This window comes from Elephas maximus, chromosome 12, assembly GCF_024166365.1.
Source record: "Elephas maximus indicus isolate mEleMax1 chromosome 12, mEleMax1 primary haplotype, whole genome shotgun sequence".
Classification (NCBI taxonomy): Eukaryota; Metazoa; Chordata; class Mammalia; order Proboscidea; family Elephantidae; genus Elephas; species Elephas maximus.
This window is the reverse complement of record NC_064830.1, coordinates 57,646,663-57,659,630: the sequence shown is the minus strand read 5'-3', so window position 1 is coordinate 57,659,630 and position 12,968 is coordinate 57,646,663. Positions and strand designations below refer to the sequence as shown.

At 57.1% G+C, this 12,968-nt stretch overlaps 1 protein-coding gene across 1 annotated transcript; it reads left to right on the top strand.

Annotated features, from left to right (window-relative positions):
- Positions 1-13: 13 nt before the first annotated feature.
- MRPL28 (mitochondrial ribosomal protein L28) lies at positions 14-2,841 on the top strand. The gene is made up of 6 exons (XM_049904700.1): positions 14-124; positions 323-620; positions 1,311-1,463; positions 1,630-1,764; positions 1,854-1,940; positions 2,427-2,841. Exons 2-6 carry the CDS (start codon positions 333-335, stop codon positions 2,532-2,534), a joined length of 771 nt encoding a protein of 256 aa, XP_049760657.1. The 5' UTR covers positions 14-124; positions 323-332; the 3' UTR covers positions 2,535-2,841.
- The last annotated feature ends 10,127 nt before the right edge of the window (positions 2,842-12,968 follow it).

The window sequence follows — 12,968 nt, the reverse complement described above, 5'->3', positions numbered from 1 at the left end:
GCCGCCAGTCAGTGGCGGGCTGCCGTGCGCGGCTTCCGGTTCCGGCGGCGCACAGGGTGGTGTGCGAGCGCGAGCAGCTGTTGGGGTCTGTGGCTGGACATAGGGGTCGGTTTGGCACGCAGAGGTAGGGCCCGAGGGTCGGGGCCGGGGGCCAGGTTCGGGTGGGCATCGGAGTCCAGGCCGAAGGTTGGAGTTAGGGTTGGGAGTGAGGATGGGATGGGGGTGAGGAAGGGGTCGAGGGTGAAGATGGTGTCGGCGGCGAGGACCGGTCCGGCCGGGTCCAGGGCAGGCTGCCGGTGACGGCAGCCTTCGGTCCCGCCAGCCTCGCCGCGATGCCCTTGCACAAGTTTCCCGTCCACCTCTGGAAGCAGCTCCGGATGCGTGAAGGCATCTACTCGCGCCTGCCCCAGCACTACTTGCGCTCCCTGGAAGAAGCGCCCACCCCCACTCCCGTCCACTACAGGCCCCATGGGGCCAAGTTCAAGATCAACCCCAAGAACGGGCAGCGGGAGCGCGTGGAGGACGTGCCCATTCCCCTTTACCATCCCCCCGAGTCCCAGCTGGGGCTGTGGGGAGGCGAGGGCTGGATCATGGGCCACAGATATGTCAGTAGCCATAAGGTGGGTGAGCTGTAATGGGCGCAGGCAGACTTCAGGGGGCTGCCAGGCCTCTGTCGCCTTCTTTCTGTGCTGGGTTCCAGAGAAAGCCTCAGAGCAAGGGGAACAGTGACTGGCCCTGGTGTGGACACACAAGCTCTGCTGTAAGGACACTTGCAAGTGAAGTCACAGATCTGGCAGATGGTACCCTGATACAGAAAGGATGATCACAGGAAAGTGAGCCAGGCAGAGGGCAGCACTGCAGAGACCCTGAGGTGGCTGGCAGGGAGTGTAAGGAAGGAGGCCCCCTGCCATCTTGACTCGCCATAGCTTTCTCAGTCCTCACAACACACAAGAAGCTGGGCTGCTTCCTCCTCTCCAGGCTTAACTGAGTGACTGCCCTGGGGTCAGGCAGCTTGCAAAGGACAGAGCCACACCATCCTGCCCTTGGTGGGACCCTGGAGGGGCTGTGGAGTCTCTTGGGTGGGTATCTCCCTTTGCCACACCAGCTACCTGGGGCAACAGCAGACTGAGGGAAACCCACTTAAGAGGCAGCCGGGTCCAAGGTGGGGTCGGGCTGCACCAGGCTAGGGGCCAGGACGTCTGGCTCACCCAAGGCAGTGGGGAAGGAAGGGTGAGGGGCTGAGCAGAGGCCCTGCTCGCTCGGACCTTTGGGAGGGGCAGCTGCACTCAGGGGTCTCTGCCAACCCTCAGCGCTCTAAGAGAGTGAAGAAGGTCTGGAAGCCGCAGCTGTTCCAGCGTGAGCTATACAGTGAGATCCTGGACAAGAAGTTCTCTGTGACTGTGACCATGAGGACGTTAGATCTCATCGACAAGGCCTATGGGTTTGACTTCTACATCCTCAAGGCAGGCTGGGGGCATGGGGAGTCAAGGCTGGGGGTGTCAGTGCAGCACGCTCACCGGGGCACGCTGGGATGGTTGGTGGGTCACTGGGGGAGCCTCTGCTCTGGGAGCAGTGGTGGGAGGCAGGGGCCCTGCAGTTGTGCCTGGCCCCATCCCCAGCCTCCCCCAGACCCCAAAGGAGGACCTGTGCTCCAAATTCGGGATGGACCTGAAGCGCGGAATGCTGCTGCGCCTTGCCAGGTCGGACCCACAGCTGCACCCAGATGACCCAGAGCGGAGGGCGGCCATCTATGAAAGGTACAAGGTGAGGCTTTGCCCATCTTCTCTGGCCCCTTGCAGTCCCTGCGGGCAGTGGACAGATCCTCACTGCACCCTCCTCTCTCTGCTGCCCAGGAGTTCACAGTCCCTGAGACCGAGGCAGAATGGGTTGGTCTGACACTCGATGAAGCTGTGGAGAAGCAGAGGCTCCTGGAGGAGAAGGTGTGATCATGGAAGGGGACTGCGGGGACCACCAGCCTGGGTGCTGCTGGTGTGCTCCCCCTCTCCAGCCTTGACTAGCTGGCTTCGCAGGGCTCACGAACAGAGAGATTCTTGGTGGGGGAGCTGAATTCTCAGTGCCAGGGCTTTTGTTGCGTTAACAACCACGCCCCCGCCACGACCCCCCCGAGTCTTCCCTGAGGGGCATGCGGGGCCAGGGATGTGACTCTTGCATCCCCAAGAAGGTCTTGTCTCATGCGCAGGGCTCTGTTCCTGGGGTCCCCTTGGGGCTCAGCCAGTGCAGATGGACTTCCACCTCCTAGCCTGGGCTGCTCTAGGCCCCCAAAGGAGCACTGAGCATTTGAGATTCTTCTCAGTCCTGGGCCAGGACAGGCACAGCAAGGCCTCTGGGTGCTACCTGAGGTCCCTGAGAGGGCCAGAGTTCCAGGGCCCTGAGGCCTGCCCTCACATGATCCCCTCCCCTCACAGGATCCAGTCCCTCTGTTCAAGGTCTACATGGCCAAGCTGGTGGAGCAGCTTCAGCAGCAGGCACTGTCTGAGTCTATAGTGTTGCAGAAGAAGGCCATCGGGAAATGATGGGGCACTGTGGAGAGCCTGGGGGACGGCAGAGCCACCGTGGGCAGTGAGCGATGCTGGCCTGTGCATTGCATTTGCAGTGTCGCTTCAGGTGGGGTGGTCTCTGGGGGCCGAGGAGTCTCTTATTGCAGAATCTTGGGAGCCCAAGCACTGGGCCTTCTCACTGCCTCTTGGTTCCTCCCGTCCCTGGTGAGGCCCAGCCCCTCTCTTCAGTATCGGAGGCCCTGCCGTGGGTCCGCCATACCCCAGGGCGCGCACCTGTGCTTGTGGAGCAAGAACAATAAAGTCTGAACGGAGCAGATAGGGACTCTGTGGGCTAGTCCTTTGCCTGGCTGAGGGGCGGGAATGGATGGACAGGGCAGGGGCACAGTCCACTCCAACTGCCCCTCCACAGTGGGACCTGCCCTTCGGGGAAACCCCAGCCCATCCCAGGCTCCACTGCAGGACCAAGACTGGTTTGGTGTGTTTCACCTTCCTCTGGAAGAGGGCCTGGGTGGTTGAAGGTGCTGTTCCCCATGGCACATTGTTGCCTGAACGTTCCGGAACATTCTCCCAGCTCTGGGAGTGAGTGGGTTGAGTCATCAGCAGCTTGCCCTTGGGAGCCGAGTACGCCCCACTGGAGCCTGGCCCCAGGAGCTCCATCTGGAGCCAAGGAGGTCCTGCTAGTGGCACAGGTGTGATGTGATTGTGGAGTCAGGAATTTCTGTGATCCCCACAGAAGGTTATGCCAGGGTGGGGCCTACCTGGATCTGTGACCTTACCCCAGGCCAGATGGCAGGTAAGGAGGGGGTGTTGGGTGAGACATTAGATACCCTGAGGTCCTTCTTGCCCTAAGATTTGGGGAGTGCCCCAACCCTTGCTTGGCAGTTGTGAGCACTGAGGTCCCATTGAGGCCTTAGGGGAAATGTACCCCCAAAGCTGCCCTTTCCCCCAGGACCCTCTAAAATGCCCCACCCTCTGCTGTGTGGGGTCGTGTCACTGGCAAAGCCTTGCCCACGGTAGTAGGAGCCCCTGCCCCCTGAGCCCAAGCCACTGACCTGTCCCTGACCACTCTGGGCATCTTGGGCTCTGTGTCCTGCCACTCTGCGGTTGGGGCTTTCCCCACACGCAAGTGGCTCATGCAATTGCCCTGCTCTGTGAAAAGCCCTTAGTTTTTTTTTTTTTTTTTTTTTTTCGTTAAAAGTAAAAAGCAAAGAGTTTTATTGAGGGTAATACAATTCTCGAATTGGGGAAACACAGCAGAGAGGAATCTACTAAGTGCTCCAACATTCTGTGGGAGAGGTGAGCCTTTTATATAGTAAAACGAGGAAGGTAAACTCTGAATAGTAAAATTGGGTGGGGGGGGAGGTATTGAGAGACCATCAACAATATAATCTCTTTTAACATCAGCAAACCGGCGAGGGGCCAGAGACCCCCAACATCATGTTGGTGTTGTTCGGTGATGTTGAGTCCGTTCCAACTCATAGCAACCCTATGTACAACAGAACAAAACACTGCCCATCCTGTGCCATCCTCATAATCGTTGCTATGCTTGAGTCCATTGTTGCTGTCACTGTGTCAATCCATCTTGTTAAGGGTCTTCCTCTCTTTCACTGACCCTCTACTTTACCAAGCATGATGTCCTCCTCCAGGGACTGGTACCTCCTGATAACATGTCCAAAGTATGTGAGATGAAGCCTCACCATCCTTGCTCCTAAGGAGCGTTCTGGCTGTACTTCCTCCAAGACAGATTTGTTCATTCTTCTGGCAGTCCATGGAACATTCAATATTCTTCACCAATGCTATAATTCAAAGGCATCAATTCTTCTTGGATCTTCCTTATTCATTGTCCAGCTTTCACATGCATATGAGGTGGTTGAAAATAGCATGGCTTTTTTTTTTTCTTTAGGTCAGGCACACCTTAGTCCTCAAACTACATGTTGCATTGGGCAAATCTGCTGCAAAAGACCTCTTCAAAGTGTTAAAAAGCAAAGGTGTCACTTTGAGGTCCAACATCATAATCTCTGTCATCATCAGCAAACCCTTCCTGGAACAATCACGTGTCCTATTTTGTGTGGCTGGCTCAGTGTTAATGTCCCATGTGATGTCTGGGTGGTCAAAAGAAGCAGTAGCCCACCCAGGGACCTCTTCGTGATGGACAGGAATGGGGCAATCCTGAGGATGGTGACTTTGGTGCTCTTAATTTTGTTTTGCTGCAAGCAGACTGTGGCCATCCCACCCCTGCCCTGGCTCGGGGGTCTGGTATCAACATGGCCCCCAAACCCTCAGCTCCAGCTGGGCTGGGGTTTCCTGGATGGGCCTACCCTCTTGGCCTCTGCACCATGGGTCCTGTGGGTAGCCCTGACCCCTTCCTGCCTTTGGGCTGCCGCTCTTCACCCTTGGGTTCTCAGTCACCATCTGCTTGCTCCTGCCTTTTACCACTCAGCCAAGGCCCTAGGCAGAGCTGGTCCCTGTGTTAGTTTCTTGGGGTCTTAGGGGGCTAGGGTGTTGCCATGGGGCTCATGGCAGCAGACCTAGGCCTGGGTCTTTGTCAGCAACAGCAAGCCGGGCTGCAGTTTCCAAGTCTTGCCTTGCACTGACTCTTGGAGCTCCAATTCTGCGCCCTGGGCCTGGGGGTCGTCTTGGACTGTGGGCTGGCCGCTGGTGTTGCCCAGGGGAGGGGCTCCGTGTGGTTCAGCAGGTCATGCATGTACACCATGGCCCCTCACCAGTAACCTGAGCTTTCTCCACCCTCCTGGTGGGGCTTCTGTGAGGATGCTCCAAGATAGCCATGGAGATTGCCACCCCGGTGGTCAGCCCTTGAATCCCTGGAACCATGATCACTTTTCTAGTAGGATTATCATCAAACTCTCACAAAAGTCCTTGACTCAGTGAATCATAGACTCAGCTCCCCCCACAAAATCAACCCAGGTTCAGGGACAGGTTCCTGGTGGGCTGGTGTTCCTGCTGTTCCACCCTACGGGAGGTAGGTATATGTGTGTTGGTGGGTTGCGGGGCATGGACATGCTCAGACATGCGTATACCAAAAAACCCAGTGGGACATGCATATACACATTCAAATATACCTACACTCAGACACGCACACATACGTGCAGACACATGCTCAGACATGCACATACACATTCAACATGCTTACACACCCCCTGGACACGTGCACACACACTCAGAAGTACACAAATACATGTTCAGACATACACTCAGAAACACCCACTCATACAAGGAACCAGGAAGAGAGCCATGGGAGCTGGTTGGGGAAATGCTGCTGCCTGTGCACCTGCCCTCCACATGCGCCCCTACCTTGCCCAGGCCTGGCCGACTAAGCCACCCTACTCTCCCTACATTTGTTCCCACCACCTCTCAGTCTCTTTGCTGCTGCCTTTCTGCCTTTTTGAAGGCTTCTGGCCTCCCACCTCCTGGATCTTCAAGCCCCCCTGTTTCCCAGAACTCCAAGGCCCCCCAGCCCCTGGACCACCTAGTGCCCCTCGCTAAGGCCCTGCAGTCTCTCAGGTCCCTGGGGAGGCATTTGTACTGGCCAAGGTCAAACCTGCAGAGGCTACCTGCCCTGAGCAAGCGGGCCACAGCCGTGTCCTTGTCTTTGCACTAGCTGGGGCCTTGGGAGCCCAGCACTCCCTCCCAACCACTATCCTCCCTGTGTCCCAGCCATTGGCTGAGCCATGTGTGTTTTCATGACAACGCTCAGCCTCAAAGGGATGGTGACTGTGCTGTGGACAAAGGTGAACCGTGCTTCAGCTGTCCAGAGGCAACAGTGCTAGCAGGGGTCCCCAGAGAGGGGGGAGTAGGGCCCTCAGTACCAACGCACCTGATGATACCACGATGATCCAAGGTCCTGCTGTGTCCCAGAGTCCCAGAGAGGGTAGAAAGACCTTCCCCATCACCCTGTCTGGCAGAAGGGACAACTGAGGCCATGAGGAGGGGTTTGTATGGCTACACTGCAGGGAAAGCTGTTTGAGAAGCTGGCTTGTGGTGCCCAGTCCAGGTCTCTGCCCTGACCCCTAACTTTGACCCCTACCTGCCTCCCCGGCCCTGCTCAAGTGGGCAGTAGTGGCAAAGTGGTGGAAGGAGAGATAGAAGAGGGTCCTGTTTCATCATCAGGCAACTTCACCCTTGCCTGGGGCCCCATCAGGGAGCTGGGAGCCCAGGGAGCCCCATGCACATACCACCCTGCACCTGCCCGGCCACCTGGTGGTCTCCACCTTCATGTCCACCATCATTGCTGCAACTGTGGTCAGTCTCCACTACTGCCTGCCCATAGTGCAGACCTGGAAGCTCCAGAGGTGGGCTTAGTTGGGTGACATCCCCAGGCCTGGACTCCCTCGACTCTTCCAACACGGGCCAGCCATCCCAAGCTGCAGCCAGGTCCAGAGAGCACGTGGCTGGTGTCAGCCCCACATGCTGCCTCTCCTCCCAATACCCTGGAATGGGTCTGCAGTACCAGGCTCTCCAGCCATGCCAAGCTGACCTGGGCCTACCCTTAGCCCACACCCTGACCCTGGACAAGGCCTGCCTCCTGGTGACTTCAACACAGCTGGTTGGCTCCTCAAGGCTGGGAACTCAGCTGTCTGGCCCTGCTGTGGCCTGTGACAAGGTGGCCCAGGGTTGCGTGAAGAGGTCTAGAGCTGAGCATTAAGGGCCAGTTAAGCAGTTGTGTCCTATGGCTCAAAGCTAGCTCCCCTACCCCGTCTGAGCCGGAAAGTGTGACCCTGTGGGCCTGCATCCATGCCTCCTCTGTGGTGGGCTTCTCAGCATCTGCTCCCTTGCCCCCTGACCTGCTCCGTGCTGTGGCTTACACCTGCTCCCTCACAGCCCTGCAGCTGGCAGGTGTGGCTGGGCCCAGCCAAGAAGTGGGACACAGCCTTTATGGGAGCCTAGGCCAAGGGGTGCTGAAGGGCACTTGGACAGATGGAGGGCTCCAGGGATGCTCCACGTCCCACATCACTGTCCAGGGAGTGAAGACTCCACGCCTTGCTGAGAAGCCCATGTCTCGTGGCTGCAGGTGGTTCACAGTGCACGACAGAAAGGAGCAGGGCTACAGTCATGGGATGCAGCTGGTCATCACAGGGCACTGAGGCCTGCCAGGGTGAGAAGTTGAGGTTGGGGGCAGGGCCATACCAGAGACTCAGAGGAGTCTCAAGGGGGAGTGTAAGCATGTCTGTCATAGGTGATGGCTAGTGGGGACACGGCAGAGGGGTCTTTTGAGGTCTGAGGTGGGTCCAGTGCTTGGTTCTGTCCACCTGGGGTGTTCTCCTTGCCCTTCCTCCCACTACCTTACTCCAGCCTGGGCCTGGCCTCAGCCCCTGGGGCAAGCCTGACCTGAAGTCCTTCTCTCAGCAGGGGGTGCAGAGGAGTTGGAGGCTGCTTTTCCTCCTCTACCCTGGGTATTCAGGCAGGGCATGGACTGGCCTCCCAGGAGGGCCAGGGACCCCCATATGAGCCATGGACAGAAATGTGCACACACATTCAGTAGCTGGTGTGGGGGCCACCACCTCCAAACCACGCCACTTGCCTCTCTGAGGGGACCCTGGCCTGGACCCACCAGCAGTGCCACCTGCTCCCTCAATAGTCAAGAGTGGCTCGGGGGTGGCGTTGTCTAAAAGGGCTGGTTGTCATGGCTACCATAGGGTTCTGAGGCGTGTCTTCTGGTCCCTGCCTCAGCCAATCCGTGTGGAAGCCAGAGCTGCAACCTGGAGTCACACTTCTTCCTTCAGCCACGCAGTGGCCACGAGCCAGCCTGCTTCCTGGATTGGCTGTGAGTGCCCCTCCCACCGGCCGGGCCCATCATGGAGGACAGCGAGAGGACTGGGCGTGAGCGGGCATGTGAAGTCAGGCAGGTGAGGTAAGGTGGCAGCAGGCAGATGGACAGATAGACGGATGGACAGGTGGGTGGGCCGACAGGTGAAAGTGCCCCCACCACCCATTGTTCTTGTGGCCACGGCCCTGCCCTTGGCCACCCAGCCCTCTGCACCCACCCCACCTGCACCTCCACCCTGGACCCTTGCCCTGAGTGTCCCCAGGAAGGATTGTGGGAAGAGAGACAAACCCAGCGGCACGAATCTCATCGCGCCATGGCCCCCAAAGTTGTCCTCATAGCCGTTTCATGTCAAATTTCACAAGGAGAAGGCATCAAAGACCCCCAACCAGCACCTGGCCCTCTTCTGGCCACCAGTCCTGGATAAGGCGACAAGCCATTGTAGACTCATTTTGGTTTAAAGAGTGGTTTTTCGAGAGGAAAAAAAAAAAAAGACAGGCAAAAAAGAAAAACAAAACCGTCCACCTGTGTCAGGGAGCAGCCCGTCCAAGATGGATTGGAAGCACCAAACCTACTCTGAACCTCAGAGGCCAGCCCTGCTGGGAGTGGAGGGGCACCGTAGAACTTGTAAATGGACCCTGCTGGAGATCAAAGACGGGGCACATTTGTGTGTGTGTGCACGTCGTGTGTGGGAGTGTGCCATGGGTCGTGGTGCCTGGCACATCCCTGCCTACTGTGTCCACCCTCCGTGTTACTTTCCTCCTTGCTGCTGTGTGTGACATGTGTAGACGAGTCTGGCAGGGCTGAGCAGAGGGACAGGGATGCCAGGGTCACACACCCACAGCTGGTGTCTGTTCTAAGGGCTCTCTGCAAGGCGGTCCTGCCCGGGCCTGGTCCTACCATCTGGGCCTCCACCTTCTCCCAGCGTCCAGAACCTTCCCCAAGTTCTGCCAGGATGTGCCTGGGCACGGGGACAAGGGTAGCTGCTCACGGTCAACCTCACTGCTGTCCTGCCAGATGGTCCAGCAAGCGTTTTCTGGAGTTCAAAGCCTCCGTCGATGTAATTGTTAGATTATTAGGTGAACTCCAAAAGGCAAATCTTTTAATCCACTGTGGCTAATCCAGTGTACTTTTGTTTGCCCCGACAGATTCCACAACAACAAAGGGGCCGGGGGGACCCCGTGTAAGTCATCACATGCCCAGAGTTTGGCTGTGGTGGCCACAGGCTCCTAGGCAGCCGAGAGAGACTTAGAGGGACAGTGAGGGAGGGTAAGCATGGGAAGGAGCACAGGTGGGCACAGGTCCACCTGGAGGCAAGGTCCCTCCTCGCCTCCCTGCAGGCTGTCCCTCTGCAGCCAGCTCTCAGGGAGGGCCTGGGGGCACCCTGGGATGTACAGGTTTAGGGGGGCAAAACCAAGGGAGTCAGAGAGAAGGAGAACTGATAGCCAAAGACTGGGCAGTGACAGCCCCCCACACACCTGCAGAGGCCTGCAGGACAGAGGCCACCTGGACTGGGAAGGGGGAACAACAAGGACAAAGGCATAGAGATGGGAGTCAGCCAGGTAGGGGTCAGAGTGGCAGGAGAGCAGGTGTACCTGAGAGAAGGGAAGTAGCCTGAAGCTGCTGGGGTGGGAGACCCCTGGGGCACATGGCTGCTCCAAGCTCTACCACTTTCCCTGGGGCGGCAGTCCTGGCAAGACCCTCTCTGCTGGCATCTGAGGCACTTGACCAGAGGCCTGGGTGGCAGAGCCACACTTCCCCTTCCAGGAGTCCCGCAGGTCTCAGAGGCCAGCGGGGCTGGGCCAAGACCCATCCTTTGCTGAGGAGGATGCTCTGGCTCAAAGAGGTCCCTCCTGCTCATGTCCCTGAGGCCCCCACATTGGGCTGATCCCCCACTTCTGCCCAGGTCTCCTATGCCCAGTGGCAGGCAGGGACTGCCCCAAGACCTTGAATCTTTGTTCCTGCTTCCTGGCCCTGCCCGGCTTCACCTTCTCCAGGCATCAGCTCTGCCCAGCTCCAGAACCCTCAGAAACATTCCTGGGGCCAGAAGCCTACAGGAAGTCATGGCAAGATGGTGCCCCTGCTGTGTCTCTTGGCTGGGAGCAACAGGACTCCCTTAAGACACCAGGGTCAGACCTGAGGTGGGGTGGGGTGTAGAGGGCACCTGGTGAGGCCTGTGAGCTGCTGAGCCCTGACTGAACCCCTACTTGGCCAAGCCCCCCAACTCTTGGCCGGGCCCATACCTGGGCAGGCCCTCACCTGGCTGAATGAGCCCCAGATAATTTGCTGAGCCCCCACCTTGGCTATCCTCCACCTGGCCTCCAGCTGGCACTGCTTTTCTCTTGGTTTTGTGCCTGACCCTGGATTCCTGGAGTCCAGCAGAAATGTGGTTTGTGTTGGGTGTGCTGGCTGGGCTGTCCATGCAGGGGAAATGGGTTGGAGTGACTGAGAGGCTTGGCTTCCCCCAGAAATGAGTGCTGCCTGGCAGGCAGACCTGGCCAGGTGTGACCCATGAGGGTGCAGGTGTGGGACCTTTGGGCTCCTGTCCTGGACTCAATCACAGTGACCACAGTGGCATCGTTGCTGGCAATGGCCATGTGTGTTGCTCCCAGCCCTTCCTTAGTGGCCTCCTTGTAAAAGGGGGTAAGGTGAGGTGAGATACTCTCTGAATGCGGCTGGTGCCAGGTCATGGGAACAGAAACCACCTCAGCTGCAGGGTAACGTCAGGCGGCGGGTCACACACAAAACTGTCACCGGCCAGCAGGGGCTGGAGTGGGGATTTGTGAGATTTTGGGGACTAGGATCCCCGGGGAGTTGTCTGCCTGAAGTGCTATAGGCTCTGGGGTTGGCAGGAGAATGGGATCAGCCTTGACAGTGATCCAAACACCAGCCAGGAGGACTGACCTGCCCATCAGGCATGAAGGGCAAGACAAGCTGAGCACAGGAGAAAAAGGAGCAGGAGCAGGTATTGGTGCAGTTCAGGGCCAACGTGGGCTTGGCAACCACAGCAGATGCATCTCTCAGGAAGGTCACCTGCCACTCCTGCAGGCACTTTCTCCCTGGTCACAGGCCCGGAGCCCACAGCCCAGCCCAACGCCCCACTCGTCCTGCCCTGCAGGGTCCCACCTTTGCCGCACCTCCCTGTATGGTTAATTGACACCATCAACCATTGACAGAAAGATGTCACTCCTTGCGTTTCCATCTGATCAATGCTCCGGGGTGGCCTTTTTTTTTTTTTTTTCATCTTTTGGCCTTTATATATACATTTTCTATTTTCACAGAAACAGGGAGACTGTGTGTGTGGTTTAAAAAAAAATCATTTATTGAGATAAAATATGTATATTATAAAATTTACCATTTTAACCATATTTAAAGTGTACAATTCAGTGGCATTAGTTACATTCACAGTGTTGTGCAACCATCGCCTCTATTTGCAGACATTCTCATTACCCCAAAAGGAAGCCCTGTACTCATTAGCAGGCACTCCCCATTCCCCCTCCCCCTAGCCCCTGGCAACCACTAACCTGCTTTCTGTTTCTATGGGTTTGCCTATTTTGGATGTTTCATATAAATGGAGTCATGTAATACGTGGCCTTTGTGATTGGCTTTTGTTTAACCTCATGTTTTCCAGGTTCATCCACATCGTAGCATGTGTCAGGGTCCATTTCTTTTTATAGCTGCATAATATTCCATACTTTGTCTATGCATTCATCTGTTGGTGGACAGTTGGGCTGTTTGTGCGCAGTTTTGTAGGTTTTCTCCTTGATGTTATATATCATGAGCACTTATCTGCAGTGGGTAGGGGCATAACAGATGACACTCCTCCCTCCCCCTCTGCTGAGCTTAGAATTGATGGAAAAAAAGAGGCTCAGGGACAGAGAGATGGAGTCCAGAGGCTTGTGGCCAGGGCTGTGCCGCCAATGGGAAGCCAATTCCCCACTCTGTTAACTGGATGGCCCAGGCTTCTGTCTTCCTTCAGGGCACCCCCTGTGGCACACACACACCTGTGACTCCAGCATATGCGGGGGTGGAGAGACCAGAGGGGCCTATGGAGAACCCACTCCCCTCCGTGGAAACCAAGGGGCACGGGCAGTACGGTTCCCTTAGACCGGCCATTGACTGTGGCCATCCGTCTATGCAGCTGCCCTTCTCCTGGATGCTGGGCCGCACCCAGTTCCAAGGATTGTCCATCTTGCATGACGGACTCCACACCAATCTTGGTTGCCCCAATGCCTCCCCCAGGTCACTTTTCTAAGTGTTCATCCACAGTTGATGGGGCGGACACCCTCAGGGCTTCGAGGTGTCCTTTATTTCAGAGTACCCCTTTTCCACCCAAGTTAGAAAACAGGTCATTTCTGCTCCTACATTTTTCATTTAGTCCTTGGTGAGCCTGAACAAGGCCATCTGTAGTTGATCAAATCTCCGTTAAAGCCTCTGGTGTCAAACTGCTCTCAGTGAAGGGGTGTTTATCTTTGAAAGGACCTTTGTTCTGAATGGAGAGCACTCTGTCCCCACACCTCTGGCCTGTTCTCAGCTCAGGGTGGCTGGCCCAGGGCCCCTGCCCAGGTCACCCTGCTTAGTCGAGAACACCTTCCTCTGCCTCTCTCTCCACAGCCTTCCTCACCATCTCTCTGGTCTGGCCCCTGGTGGGGGCATCTTCTGAGCTC

Bases quoted from the DNA above. Each gene is read 5' to 3' on its own strand.
- MRPL28 (XM_049904700.1), top strand. From the start codon at position 333: ATGCCCTTGCACAAGTTTCCCGTCCACCTCTGGAAGCAGCTCCGGATG. The intron at 1,464-1,629 runs GCAGGCTGGGGG...AGCCTCCCCCAG, and splicing joins TTGACTTCTACATCCTCAAG to ACCCCAAAGGAGGACCTGTG. The intron at 1,941-2,426 runs GTGTGATCATGG...CTCCCCTCACAG, and splicing joins AGAGGCTCCTGGAGGAGAAG to GATCCAGTCCCTCTGTTCAA.